Source organism: Engystomops pustulosus, chromosome 3, assembly GCF_040894005.1.
Source record: "Engystomops pustulosus chromosome 3, aEngPut4.maternal, whole genome shotgun sequence".
Taxonomy (NCBI): domain Eukaryota; kingdom Metazoa; phylum Chordata; class Amphibia; order Anura; family Leptodactylidae; genus Engystomops; species Engystomops pustulosus.
Window position 1 is genome coordinate 144,741,280 of NC_092413.1, and position 15,683 is coordinate 144,756,962.

The 15,683-nt window shown below is 40.2% G+C and overlaps 1 protein-coding gene across 2 annotated transcripts in view; it reads left to right on the forward strand.

The window, feature by feature from the left end:
• The window catches only part of ABCC5 (ATP binding cassette subfamily C member 5), a 56,979-nt gene extending 48,507 nt beyond the window's left edge, over nt 1–8,472 (forward strand). For both annotated transcript variants that reach the window (XM_072142412.1, XM_072142413.1), the window contains 10 exons: nt 83–236; nt 1,804–1,932; nt 2,017–2,203; nt 2,399–2,488; nt 2,606–2,795; nt 3,604–3,763; nt 4,062–4,140; nt 4,599–4,712; nt 6,456–6,620; nt 7,922–8,472. In XM_072142412.1, the coding sequence (XP_071998513.1) occupies nt 83–236; nt 1,804–1,932; nt 2,017–2,203; nt 2,399–2,488; nt 2,606–2,795; nt 3,604–3,763; nt 4,062–4,140; nt 4,599–4,712; nt 6,456–6,620; nt 7,922–8,023 (1,370 nt within the window). In that variant the 3' untranslated portion in view covers nt 8,024–8,472. The remainder of the gene's footprint in view (nt 1–82; nt 237–1,803; nt 1,933–2,016; nt 2,204–2,398; nt 2,489–2,605; nt 2,796–3,603; nt 3,764–4,061; nt 4,141–4,598; nt 4,713–6,455; nt 6,621–7,921) is intronic.
• The last annotated feature ends 7,211 nt before the right edge of the window (nt 8,473–15,683 follow it).

The following is a 15,683-nucleotide window of genomic DNA, read 5'->3' on the forward strand; positions in this document are numbered from 1 at the left end:
AAGTCATAAGACTTACATTTTACAAACCTTGTGCCCATCTATGTTAACCAACATGTTTTCTATCTTTTTTTTTTTTTTGCAGTTGATGTCCGCCTTCCCTTTCAAGCTGAAATGTTTGTACAAAATGTCATACTAGTTTTCTTTTGTTTGGGAGTCATATCTGGTGTCTTCCCATGGTTCCTGGTAGCCGTTGGACCACTTATTGTTCTGTTCACTATTCTACATGTGGTTTCCAGGCAAGTACTCAACTGCTTATAGGCATGTTACAGGCTTGTTTTGCATGGGCTACATCTTCAGTTTTATTTGAACTAGTTGAAGAGGTTATTTACGATTAGTAGAGAGAGATTGTGGCACCACATGTGTCTACTACCAGATTAGCAGGTTCAGCCCATGGAACACAAGTGCAGGACCATAATAAATCCCTTGTACAACGTGAAAACAAGCAAACAATGGGAAAAACCACTGCAGAAACTTCCTTGACACCAGAGGTCGCACTAACATTTTTCCAGAAGGGTAATAGTACTCCTCTCACAATTTTTGAGGAGTATTTTTAACAAAGGAGGAGTACGAAATTTTCACTAATAAATGTATAACTCCTAGCGTATATATAGTGTTATAAGACGTCTATTAATACAAGGAAAAAGTGCGTTTTTTAACGGACTGCTCAAAAACGTGTTCAAAACGCCATGTGTGGCATCACCCTTAGGCCACATGCACACAACCATGTGGGGGACGCATGTACAACCGCAAGCTTTCGGCTGTACATATGTCCCCAATAGATGGCCGCACGGAGTGATACCGCTCCGTACACGGGAAAATGACATGTCCCCGTGTTACGGCCAGTACCCAATATATTTCAATTGTATTTCAATGCCTGCGCAGCTACGGCCTGGTGGGCATACGGTTTGTTTGAATGCAGCCTTACTGTCTACAGAGTGGACTATTTAATTAATAAAATTATTTAATTCATTTGCTGCGGTTTGGGAACTTTTTTTTTTTCTTCTTCTTACAGGGGCACATTTAGGGAGGAACACATAATATGTGTTCCCTGCTTTTCTTTAATATAGATCACAGATAACAGTGATCTAATTGTAACTGCCCATTGGATCACTGTCTTCAGTGATCTGTATACAGAGAGGATGCATACAGCACCTTCCATGAGAGGCAAATTACCAGTACTGGAGTATAGCTCATCGGTAAGGTTCCTGCCTGCCATGCTAAAAAAAAAAAATAGTAAAAATAAATAAAATGAAAAAAAATTTTAAAACCCTTTAAGTTTTTAAATCTCCCCCTTTGCCTTTTAAAAATAATAAAAATAATAAACTTGTTGGGTATTGCCATGTCCCATAAGTCCTTTCAATATATCGATGGTTATTGCCATCATTAAACCCTGGAACAGAAAATGGTGCCCAAATGTCCGAAATGCCACTTTTTTGCCATTTTGGAACACCTAAAAGCCCCCAAAATGGTATCAATGGTAAATGTCATCATGTCCCGCAAAAAGTTAACACGTTATACCGCTCCATCCACCAATACTTGAAAAAGTTTTGGCTGCAGAATATGGCAAAAATAAAGAATGTTTTACACATTTACATTTTTGTTTTTTAAATCTAATAAAAACAAATAAAACCAATATAAATTTGGTATCGCACTGACCCAAATAATAAAAGAGGTGTCATTTAGTATGCTTAACGAAAGCCGTAATAAATGGTCCCAAAAGAAAATTAGGCAATTTTTTTTTTTTTTCATCAATTTCCCTGCATTTTTGCATAATAGTAAAATGTATTTTCTTTCCTTTATTAGGGTGTTCATTCGGGAATTGAAGAGGTTGGACAACATTACTCAAAGTCCATTCTTGTCACACATAACGTCTAGCATTCAGGGACTTTCCACCATTCATGCATATAACAAAGGGCACGAGTTTTTGCACAGGTTAGTACCAGTTCTTGCTGAATAGAAGCTTTTGTTTTAGTGGCTTTACTCGATTGTTGGTTCTCATATGTTTTTATTTCTCAGGTATCAGGAGTTGTTGGACAGTAACCAAGCCCCCTTCTATCTGTTTAACTGTGCCATGCGCTGGTTGGCCATTCGTCTTGATATAATAAGTATATCCCTCATTACTACCACGGGCCTTATGATTGTTCTGATGCATGGGAATATCTCTCCAGCATATGCAGGACTTGCAATGTCATATGCCGTACAGGTGAGTGCCGTACTGGAATTTTCTTGTGCTATTCCATAATACCTTATTGTCTTGTCCTGAACTGTCCAATACTTGCATTCGAGATGCTAGAACCCTTTGCATTGAGTTTATCGTGCATCGGCGGGGATAGCATTGTGACTGATATATCATGACTGTGTGAATTGTGCACCAAAGTGTTTTTAATTTTTCTTGCAGTTGACAGGATTGTTCCAGTTCACAGTCAGACTTGCATCAGAAACAGAAGCTCGCTTCACATCGGTAGAACGAATCAGCCATTACATAAAGGTAATATTCTGTGTGTAACTTAGATTTCTGCTAAACTTTTATAACCATGTGTGTATCTACATGATAACTGTTCAGATCTTCATTTCTGTGTTGAGTAAATCTTTATTTTTCTTGTAGACATTGGCTCTTGAAGCTCCTGCCAGAATTAAAAACAAAGCTCCACCTGTAGATTGGCCACAAGAAGGAGAGATCATTTTTGAAACTGCAGGAATGCGATACAGAGAGAACCTGCCCTTGGTACTTAAGAAAGTGTCTTTTACCATAAAGCCAAAAGAGAAGATTGGAATTGTGGGAAGAACTGGCTCAGGTGAGAAATCTCTTTGGTGTACAGAATGCCTTGTGCTCTAACATAATGCCTTTGTTGCTCTGTTCATAGTTTTTAGTTTTCAAATAATTTTATTAAAGAACGCCATTGATAAGCTATACAATCCTCACAGCTACAATATCCCTGCGCAGGGGGTCACACATGAAAGAGGGGGTCTTACATGTAGAGTATTCATTACTAGGCTTTTAAGTATAAACACCCCATAAAAACTCATGACCTACAAATACCGTATTTTTCAGACTATAAGGCGCTCAAAAAAATCAGAAATCAAAGGCACACCTTATAGTCCAGTGTGCCTTCTATATGAACCGCACTTAAAGACAACAGCTGCCTTGCACTGTGCACAGGTCTGCCACCTGCTGGTCAATCATCCTTATCATCAGGTGCGCCTTATAATCAGGTGCAATGTATATGAACTTAGGCATTTTAGCAAGCATTTATTGAAGGTGTGCCTTATAGTCCGAAAAATACGGTAATACAATGAATGCACTTAACAAACATTGCTACATTCAAGACGCAGACATCTGGAGAGAGAGGAGAGGTGATGGAGGTTGTGTGTTCACATCCATCCTAGTTATTGTATTCCAAAGGGGAAGACATAAGACCGTCTATGGAGACAGTCTAGCTACTACCGAGCATGTCCACCATATGAGTTGGTAGTTACCTTTTTACTGGCACCCTATAAAGCTGAAGTTGGAGACATTGGGATATAATTAATGCAAACGTGATGGGACCATTCATTGTTTGTTTTTTAAATGCGTTTCTTTTCCGTTTTCATTGTATCCTATAGGGAAGAGTTCCCTCGGCATGGCCCTTTTTCGACTTGTGGAGCTTTCTAATGGTTGTATAAAAATAGATGGTGTAAATATTAGTGACATTGGCCTAGCAGATCTACGCAGCAAGCTATCTATTATACCCCAGGAACCTGTCTTGTTCAGCGGCACTGTTCGGTAAGAACATTTTATATTTTCTGGGTCAGACTTGGTCAGTAGTAGGCTACCTAAGTTTTATCCCTTTTTATATATAATTTTTTTTAAATTGAAAATTATAAACAAAGTTTACGGTGAGTGGTTGGCTGCTCTTTATTTCCTGCAATTATTTTAGAATGCCAGAAGGAGCAGCAATTGGCAAGGGTGTGTTATATTGTAGGTAGTGTATGGAGTTGTTTTGGGTCGGATGCATTGAAGCATATTCTGATTTTTATATACTTTTAAATCTTCTTTTTTTTTTTTTTTTTTTTTTTTTTAGTTCCAATTTGGATCCATTTAACCAGTACACCGAGGAGCAGATTTGGGATGCCCTTGAAAGGACACATATGAAAGATTGTGTAAGTTAATGTGTTTTCAAGCTCATCTGACCAGTCATATATGTACAGCATGCATTGGAGTTGCCAAACTAAATGTTTTCAACTAAAGACTAAATTCTGATAATGCCACACATAATAAGCTAAAAGAAGGATAACCGCTGCAAATCATTACTGCATCGCTGGAGAATAAGTAAGAGGGATTTTACAAACATTTTATTCTTGCCATTGTCATTGGGAAGGGAGAAGGATACATGTGATGTTTAAAAGTTGCACCATGGGTTTCAAGAGAAAAAAAGGAATGAGGCTAATGAATAACTTCCTACACTGATCTGCAAAACAAATGCATAAAGTCACAGAAGAACCTGTAGGCCATGCCTGCTACATACATATACTTGGTTGTCAGAGAAATGTATTTGGTTGGGAAGAAATTGCACATCTATCTTGGTGTTTAGATCTCTACCTATCTGTCTTCATGTTAGGTGGCCCAACTACCTCTCAAACTTGAAACTGAAGTTTTGGAGAATGGGGAGAACTTTTCAGTGGGAGAACGTCAGCTAATGTGCATAGCTCGAGCTTTGTTACGCAGATGTAAGGTAAGTAGGAAAGCCAGTGTAATGATGTCTTGGAAGAGGTTATATTACTGTATTTCATTGAAGAATGCTTTGCTCATAAATGCAAGCTGTCACACTATCCTTGCACAGAAATGTTTCATAGTTTGTTTGATTTTTAAATAGTTTCATAGTTTATACGGTTGAAAAAAATTGCAGAAGTCCATTAAGTTCAACCAAGGAAGGGAAAAGATGAGGAAGATTTAGGGAAAACAATTCTATATATAACAGAGTTGTCAATTTTATTTATGTAGCACAATGCGTGGATTTCATAGCCTTATTCTGTTTGGGGTCAGTGGGTCCCATTATATGTCAAGTAGAATAGCTCCTTAAATTAGTGCTGCAGTAGTTTGTGCTGCACCGCTACTATACCGGCTACAATTCTTAACCACGTTGTAGTTTGGCAACTAGTGGGAAAGATATTTACTCGTTGTAAATATTTATATTTTTATTTTTAATTTTTATACCCCCCCCCCCCCCCCATAAAACCAATTTTAAAACTTTAATAAAATTGCATTCGGTACACCAAGCCAAAATTGCTTCACAACCCATGGTTGTTTGGCACCATGATCTCTTGTACGTCACACTCCAATCACAAATTATGACCTTGCGTTCCCAAGATGCCGCATATTTTCACAATTATGGTCTTATAAATATATATTCTCCCACAGATCCATTCATCTAATTCATTAAACATAATCAATTTTATTTTTTTTCAATGCATTCCTTAAATACACTTTAAATGATTTGGAGTAAACTGTAGAGCTATAGTGATTTTACCAAATTATTGTGTGATTCCCTCTTTGAAAACAAACAGAACAATGCCTACTTTGTGCTGCTCGTCCTTTTCTTTACAAAGTTTTCTGTTCTGAATGTGTTATCTGACTAATATCTGTCAGTCTATGCCCTCAGGCTGAGGCCAGTTAGCTTGCCCACAGAGCCCATGATGCATTGTGTTCTCTGTCAAAGTAATGTAGCATCAAATCCATTTAGTTTCCCACATGTAAATACAGTGCACATACAGAATGTATATGGTGACCAGCCTGGCAGCTTGCTTCACACAGAGAAGCGGGGAACATGTAACAAGTGTTAGAAATAATTATTATACGTAGTCTATACCTGTGCTGTGTGAGCACTGAGGGTGCTTATCTGCACAGAGCACAAAGAGCAGATGACAAGGTGGGGGAGGGAAGCATAATGAGGTGCAGAGAGAGACCGAGAAAGTTCTGTAGAATCACAGACTGGGTTGGCGGAACTGATGGGGGAAAAAGGGAGATCGTGTACCTAACTATTCTGTCTTGGACACATCCAGCTCTGCAGAGAGCTCCTCTCCTCCCATAAAACCGACCAAGAAACATAGTGTAAACAAAGTACGGGCTTGTCAGCACATGGAGAGGAGGCAGCTATTGCAGCACTGAGGTAATCTAAGGGGGGTAGCAAAGAAACTGCTGGATATATAGGTAACAAACCTAATAGGCAAAGTTGTTTTACATCTCAAGAGCTATTGATTTGTGGAAAAAAAAGCCTTTACAGGTACTCTATATATAAATTTCCTCAATTTATATTTCCAATACGACTCTGACTTCTTATTTATTTTGCAAAGATCCAAAAAGAGTTCATGTGAAATACCATTTAATACCATTAATCTTTTGCATTTCTTTTTTCTGAAAATCAACCGTGTTAAACAAGAATTTAACTAATTAACATTTATCACATAATCTCTTTCAGATTCTTATTCTTGATGAAGCCACTGCAGCCATGGATGCAGAGACTGACCTCTTAATCCAGGAAACTATAAGGGAGGCCTTTTCAGACTGCACAATGTTGACCATAGCTCATCGTCTCAACACTGTTCTTGGGTGTGACCGTATTATGGTTCTGGCACAAGGACAGGTGAGTGAGAAGATGAAAAACATGACAATCCTTAGGCTCCGTGGGTTTCAACATATCAAATTTTCAGAACTACATAGGCTGCTTTATATGACGCATATCACATCATAAGGCCAATTCTGGGGCAGACATCAACTATTATCTGATACACATCCAAAAAAAAATTCATTTTATTATTCATTTTTTGCTTAAGTGTAATACATGTAAAGCAAAAAATGAAGATGCCATGCAGTTTGGCGGCTGCAACTCCGGATGAATGTGCTGGTGCGTTTATCGTGGTGAAACACCACCTTCTTTTTCGCCAAATGCGACCACGTGGCCTTCAATTTTTGGTCGAAGCGATCGTTCTTCCTTTTTCTATAAAAAATCCATTTTTCGCATCCCAAAAAATCGTCACCATGACCTTTCCGGCTGATTGGACCATTTTCGCCTTCTTTGGAGCAGATTCACCGAAGAAATCCATTGTTTTTATTGCTGCTAAGTTTCTGGTGTTATGATGAATCCAGGTTTCATCAACGGTGACAACTCGACGCAAAAACTCCTTCAGATCTCTTAAATTGCTCCAAACATTGGTTCAAAGTTAACAGCCGCATCCGCTTGTTGTCCACCGTGAGCAATCGCAGCACACATCGGGCCAACAATTTTTTCATCGCCAACTTATCATGTAAAATATTAATTGCCGTTCCGGTTGACACACCTACAGCCGCTGCTACTTCGCGGACTTTCGTTTGTCGATCCGCGAGTATCATGTCGTGGACTTTTTTGAATGATTTCCCCGGTAACCATGTCTGCCGGGCGCCTGGTCTCTCCTCATCAAAAACGGATATTGCCCACGTTTAAATTTGTTGAACCAATATTTAACCGTGGTCATTGATGGTGAAGTGTCCCCATAAACTGCATCCAACTTTGCTTTTATCTCGCATTTTTTCCCATCCAAAAACAAAAAGCGATTTACTGAACGATACTGCTCTATTTCCACCTTGGCAAAAATCACAAAAACGCGTCTTGCTCAAAAGGCTGTGATGTTAAGTGGGAGTCTCACAAATATAATTACTCTTATCCACAGGATAGATGTAATTCAGTGGGGAGCAGCTACCATAGAAATCGCCCATTAATGGCACCTGACTTGTATAGAAATGTATTTGGTCCTGGAAATTCCCTTGAAAAGATTTTGGATGTTTGGGGAAAAAAAGCTATTTCAGAAGGGACACTAGTAAAACTGAGAATTCAAAGACCGCCATTAGTTCTACAAACTATGGGTGGCTGGTTTTCTTTAATATGATGTGTATTTTTATTATTTTCAGGTGATGGAATTTGACACGCCATCTGTATTGCTGTCCAATGAGAATACTCGGTTCTACTCTATGTTTGCTGCTGCAGAGAACAAGATAACCGTGAAGGGCTAAATAATGAGCAACTCAACTAAAGCCCACATTGTGGGGCTATGCGCTGCTCTTCATTCCCTGCCTGTGGCAGGCTCAATCTCTACCGTTTTTTGTTTTCCTTTAACTGAAAATATGGTATATTTTGCCCATTTTACTTTTCTTTTCTTTTTTTTTTTTTTTTTTTTTTTTTTTTAGCACATACCAATTCAGGACTGATATAGATATTTTTTTTTTAACTGTTTGGAAAAATATTCATGTTCTATTGTATTTATTCCTAATACTAAAGGTAAAAATTATATGCGTTTTCGTTAAGAAATGCACTGAAAATAATTAAAATGGTTCAGGCAACCATAGTTCTGTATGTAGCCAGCTTAGAATGAAGCTTTCTACATGCGTCTGTACATAGCCTATATTTACTGTGAAGATGTAAGCTGGTTTATTTTATATTAAAATGAGCACTGGGTTAACTATGAATGCGTCTGTGCATTTTCTGCACTCATTTATCTATACATTATTGACAAATCTATTTTTTTCATTTCCAAAGGGCAGATTTAGTGCATAACAATCCATAGTGTAAAACAAATACTGGTAATTTGTCATGAATGATGTAAAATAAATGCCAGAATTATATCTTTTTATGGTCACCTCCTTGTCTTCCAAAACAGAAAAAAAATTATCAGCAAGCACCATTTTTTCAGTAAGCTGTACAATGTGCCGAATTTACTGTATATGCTGAGGTTTTCGGCACAAAAGTGTTCTGAAAAACCCTAACTCTGCTTATACCCGGGTCGTTTAAAAAAAAAAAAAAAAAGTGTACTCCCCTTCTGACGCCAGGGGAAGCAGGCTATATACTGGGGGGAGGGGAAGCAGGGAAAGCGGACTATATCCTGGGGGGGGTCAGGCGAACCACCCTGGATGTGACCAGTGCCATTACTACTATCCAATAATTAAAGGACACCTGTCATCAGGTCTGTGTCACTAGTCCTGTCACCACTACCTGTTGGAGCAGCTCACGAGGATCCCATTACAGGTTTAATCTAGTCAATTCATACATTACTCATTGTAAAATCATCTTTTCTTTATTATGTAAATGAGGCTGGTCATCTGGTCAGAGGCAGTGATGTCACCCCTGTTCCCCCTCCCCTCTCCTCCCCCTGCTCATGTCTGTGTGTAATGTATAGTAAAGCATTGCTGGTGTGTGTGCTGCATCTGCTGACATGCTGCATCCTCCTACACATGTACCTGACATGTTCTGCTATAACATGGCTGCAGCCTGGAGCTGTTGTATCTCTCCTATACACACACAGGCTGCAGGGGGTGTGGCCACCAGCACCAGGAAGCACATCATTACACAGCCTCACATCATTAGCTGTCGGTCAAGCACTGGGGGTGTGGCTGTGCCTCCCACTCATGAATAAGCTGGACAGCTTGAATATGCTAATGACTCATTGGACATCTCACAGGTAATTTGCATACAGCTGTAGGACCTCATTGCTTAGGGTTACAGGCATGCAGAGGGACAATGAAGGGATAGAGGCAATGCTTTCTAATGGCTGTTTATGAAAGTATATTTGTTTAGGGGGGTTATTTTGCCTGACGGGTTCTCTTTAAATACAGAAGGACATTTTTAACGTGCAAGGGAGGCAGGTGTAACATACTAGCATGCTAAACGTCTGTAACAGGAGTATGCAGGGGGCTCAAAAAGTGATCAAATGGTTATACAGCAAAGAAAACAGGAATTTGTCCCGCAAAAGATGACACCTCACACAGCAACGTATGCAAAGAAAGTATAAAAGTTATTCACGTCAGAAGATGGTAAAATGAAGATTTTTATTTCCGTACTGAAGGCTTTAATTTTTTTTTTTAAATGTATCAAAGCATAAAAAAAAAACATATAAGCCGAGTTTTTCAGCACAAAAAAATGTGCTGAAAAACTCAAACTCGGCTTATACTCCAGTGGAAAAAAAACCCAACAAACCCTCACCTCTCCAGCGCCCGGGCAGGTCTTCTGTGTGATCCATCAGTCAGCGGCAGGTCCCTGTAACGTCGCAGCTCTGTCAGCCGCTGCTGACGGCAGAGCTGTGCGCCGCACGGACCTGCCGCTGACTGATGGATCGCACAGAAGACCTGCACGGGCGCCGGAGAGGTGAGGGTTTTTTTTAAATAAATCTAATGTCTGTATAACGGGGCAGGGGAGGGGTGGCAGCTGTATAACGCGGCAGGACGGTAGCTACATTACGGGGTTGTAGGTATAACGGATTTGGGGGGCTGCCTGCATTACTGGTCGTAGATGTAACTGATTTGGGGGGAGGGAGGGCTGGCAGGCTATATACTATGGGGGCTAGCTGGCTGGCTATATACTGTGGGGGGGGGGTGGCTGTGACCCCACCCTCGGCTTATATTTGGGTCAATATGTTTTCCCAGTTTTCGGTGGTAGAATTAGGGGCCTTGGCTTATACTACTTGGGTCAGCTTATACTCAAGTATATAGGGTATATACAGTCATATTAAAAAGTTTGAGCACCCCTATTAATCTTAATAATTTTTAGTTATCAAAATTTAGGTTTTTGCAACAGCTATTTCAGTTTGATATATATATAATAACTGATGGACACAGAAATATTTCAGGATTGAAATGAGGTTTATTGTACTTACAGAAAATGTGCAACATGCATTAAAACAAAATTTGACATGTGCAAATGTATGGGCACCCTTATCATTTGCTGGATTTGAATACTCCTAACTACTTTTTACTTTTGAATTAGTGAAGCACTAAATTGGTTTGGTAACCTCATTGAGCTTTGAACTTCATAGCCAGGTGTATACAGTCATGGGAAAAGCTATTTAAGGCGGCCACTTGCAAGTTGTTCTCCTATTTGAATCTCCTCTGAGGAGGCATCATGGGTCCTCAATACAACTCTCTAATGATCTGTAAACAAAGATAGTTCAACATAGTTGTTCAGGGGAAGCATACAAAAAGTCTTCTCAGAGATTTAACCTGTCAGTTTCCACTGTGAGAAACATAGTAAGGAAATAAAAGAAAACAGGGACAGTTCTTGTTAAGCCCAGAAGTGGCAGGCCAAGAAAAATATCAGAAAGGCAGAGAAGAAGAATGGTGAGAATAGTCCAGGACAATCCACAGACCATCTCCAAAGACCTGCAGCAGCATCTTTCTGCAGATGGTGTCACTGTTTATCGGTCAACAATACAGTGCACTTTGCACAAGTAGAAGCCGTATGGGAGAGTGATGCGAAAGAAGCCGTTTCTGCAGGCACGCCACAAACAGTCTCCTGAGGTATGCAAAAGCACATTTGGACAAACCAATTTCATTTTGGAAGAAGGTGCTGTGGACTGATGAAACAAAGATTGAGTTGTTTGGTCACACAAAAAGGTGTTATGCATGGCGGCCGAAAAACACTTGCTGCCCACTGTAAAATTTGGTGCAGGTTCCATTATGCTTTGGGGCTGTGTGGCCAATGCCGGCACCAGGAATCTTGTTAAAGTTGGGGGTCGCATGGATTCCTCTCAGTATCAGCAGATTCTTGAGAATAATGTTCAAGAATCAGTGACGAAGTTTAAGATACGCCGGGAATGGATATTTCGGCAACACACTGATCCAAAACACCGCTCCAAATCTACCCAGGCATTCATACAGAGGAACAATTACAATGTCCTGGAATGGCCATCCCAGTCCCCAGACCTGAATATCATAGAACATCTGTGGGATGATATGAATCAGGCTGTCCATGCTCCGTGACCCTCGAACTGAACTGGAATTGTATTGTAAAGGGGAATGGTCAAAAGTATCTTCATCCAGGAACTCGTGAAATGCTGCAGGAAGCGACTAGAGGCAAAAGGAGAATCTACTAAATATTAATGTCACTTTTCTGTTGAGGTGCACATACTTTTGCACCTATCAAATTTAGTTTTAATGCATGTTGCACATTTTCTGTAAGTACAATAAAGCTCATTTTAATCCTGAAATATTACATTGATGTTCTAAAATCAACCTTTAAAATTGTGCTATTGAGGGTGAGATCCTACCCTTTGTGATCTGGCTTTACAGACTGTTACACTGCCTCATCCTGCTCCCAAAGCAATTGTGCAGTGAGCTGCTATGCTGCTGTAGCTCTACAATACATGAAGTACAACATAATTGAAGCACTCAACGTTCTGTATATACTTTCATGAGAATCCCTTGCTGTGTGTGGGCAACCATTTACCAAAGAATGCCAGATGAATGCCCTGCCAATAGAAGCATGTGTAGCTACAGAATCTCCTGCAAATAGACTGCCACAGGCCAGTCCTGTTTTGGGAAACCTGCAGAGTGGGCTTTCAGCCCAAGGCTCTCATGATGAGACCTATCTTTACCCTGCTCAGTGTGAGGAATTCCAGCTGCAGTGTTGAAATGATTATTAATTCAGCCTCTTGCATTTGTTTTTCAAGGGCGACTAATCTTCTTGGGGGACTTGAAAGTGTTTGTCATGTTGTAAAGATGCAATATTCTATCGTTCGAGGGACTGCTCTATTCTAACACGGCACTGACACATGCCATTTCACAAATCTACTCTCTCCTCTCACAGGGTTCAGATGTTTCTGAATTTCTGTTTGTCAGGAGCTGGGATAGAGAACTGGAGACTCCATTCGATCAGGATGATAACACAGCCCAGTACTGGCACTAGAAGGATCCGATGTCCTAAAATCATCTTCTGGCACGCCGCCATAGAAAGGCGTTGCGTCAGAAGACGTACCCTTAATGACCGCCGTAGAAACCCGATAGAACAGTCATTAAGGGGTTAAACTTCTCCAAAACAGTATCACGGCCCTGCCTGGTGTATTCTTTGATCTTTATGATGTTCTCTGTGCTTAAAACAGAACCCTGAGGTCGAAAAGTTCAGGTCAGGTGTAAAATTTTGTTCTAGCCATGCCTAGAACACAGGTATGGGGCAACAACACCTCCAACTGGCCCTAACTGCACAATTCCAGGCTGTGCACCAGGAATTGCGCCTATTTTAACCTTCCCAAATACCCACTCACTGTCCCTCCTCATAATACCCACTGCCTACACTCAATAACCCCACAATGCAATCATTCCCCCACCAAATAAATTAAATGCCCTCACAGTATATCTCCTTCTATATTATAATAAGATAAACATAACTACTTACCTCTCTTCCTCCTAATATTGCATCTTCTTCTATGCAGGACAAGGTATAGTGAAATCACTCTATTGCTTCAACTGCTCCAGGCCTTTGTTGTGAGCTGCTGGAGCCTCAACCCCACAGCCCAGAAGGCGCAAGAACGTCACTTAATTGCACCTCCTTTACTTTATCAAGGGTGAGGTTCATGTTTTTAACAGAGTAACCAATAGTCAATGTAACCCGGCATCAGCCACAAATAGTAACAGTGCCCACAAAGGTAAAAAAAAAAAAAAATTACTTACGTTGTTCCTCTTGGCACCAAGTCCCCTGCTGTGTACTATTGAAGGGGACCCTGGAGAGAAGGGAGAAGCATTCTTTCATCTCAGATTCTTCACACGCAGCACTCAATGGGGCCGATGTGTTATGCCTCCTTCATTTTTCCTTTTTTTTTGCATAAGACATGAAAAAGTCGCAATTATATGGTCAAACGCTTATTACCCACATTTTTTTTTAAGTAGGTGTGCATGGTACAAGGCACTACAAAATATTATAACCTGTGCCAAGTTCTAGGCCCTAAAAGGTGTAGAGTTCAATTACGGCACACCAAGTGATGATGAGTGCCAGTAAGTGCAAGACTCATTCATACCGCCGGTCACATGATTAAAATGTAATCCACAGGACGCTAGTGTTAGGAAGATGCTCATGGTTTATAATGTAAAAACAGCTTTTGAGCAAGTATTCAGACCCTTAAAATGTTTTAAGCTTTGTTTAATTGCAGACAATTGGTAAGTTCAAAAAAGTTCTTTTTTTGCTTGGAAATGTACACTCTGCACTTCATCTTGACAGCCAAAAACTGAAGTGTAGATATTTTTACTAATTTATTAAACAAGAAAAACTGAAATATCACATGTTCATAAGTGTTCAGACCCTTTGCTCATTAAAGGGTCTGAATACTTATGACAATGTGATATATTAGTTTTTCTTGTAGGTATTTTGACAAATTTATTAAACATTTCTATTTTGGGGGAGTTTACATTAATGTGCAAAAAAGAATTGGCTTTGAAACAAAAAGTGAAAAATTTAAAGGTGTCGGAATACTTAGGTGGTGGGGACCTGCATCTGCCAGACGGCAGATCATGGAACTTTGAGGAAGGACAGATAATCAATAGGAGGTGTATCTTTAAGACACACCTTTCATTGATTAAGGAAGCACATTATGCAGGCAGAAGAAGTGAGAGCTCTGCATTTAGTAATTAGGGGGAATGGGGGGCTGCTGCCAAAATCTGCACTCAGTATTCAGTGGTGAACAGGGGATGCTCCTGAACTCTGCATTATATAACCAGGGGCAATGACAGGGGTTGCTGCTAACGCCTACATTAAGTATTCAGGGGGGCTATTGTTGAACTCTGTCTTAAGTAATTGGGGAGCTGTTGCTGTACTCTGCTTTAGTTATTAAGGGGGAGCTGCTGAGCTCTGGAATAATGTGAGGGGAGCTAATGAACTTTGAATTTATTGGGGGCTAATGAACTCATGATTAATAAGGGGGCCCTCCTGAACTTAATATAAATTAGCATGGAGGCTGCTGAATTCACTATTAACTAATAAGGGGGGCTGCATATTCATTTCTGGGGTTTCTGTGTTACATATAATTTAATGGGGGAGTGTTTCTTCTATTTTACATTTTATTTCAATAGAGGGTGTCGTGCTACATATTTATTACTGAGGGAGTGCTGTTTTGTGTCAAAAATCATATAACGATGTGGTGCTACATATTAATGAAGTGGAGTGCTTTTGTGCTTCATAGTAATGAGGGGGTGCCGATGGTGTACATAAATTAATTATGGGCCCTAAAAAATTTGGAAATGATCTTTATGGAGGAGTGGGCCAGAATTCCTGCTGCGGTGTGTGCAAGCTTGTCCAAGAACTACAGGAAACAAAGGTTTCTGTTCCAAAGATTCTGTTTTTCTATTGTATCAATACTTATTTCACGGATTTCCTGTTCCGGGCTATGTAAAGAACTGAATACTAGTAGAATGTGTGAGCAGATAATTATCTGATATGGGGAAATTCATGCAGGACTAAAGAAAGTAAGAGCATTGCACTCAGACCATGCAATTACCTTTGAAAACAGTTTATTAAATAACACCAAAATGGGTGGATATAGATGAACTCCCATTGTAAATGGAGGGATACCATTGAGGCCGCACGTACCGCTAGGTGTCCGTCATAACGCGGTGCTAGCGCACAGGGGGAGGTCTTTGGCCCGAACGCACATGCGTTTCCAGAGAAACACATGCGACCGGCTTATCAATCGCATTCGTTTCCCTGGAAACGCATGTGCGCTAGTGTCGCGTTATGACGGATGCCTAGCGGTACGTGTGACTGCGGCCTGAGGACCAACATCTTCATGAAAGAGTGAATTCCTATGTCCATTTCACACGGTCAAAGTTAGGTACCAGCAACACAGGTACTTCTCAGCCTGAAAATGATTGGGATTTATGTAGTTGCCATAAAATTTGTTTCTCGTTACTACACTGGGGG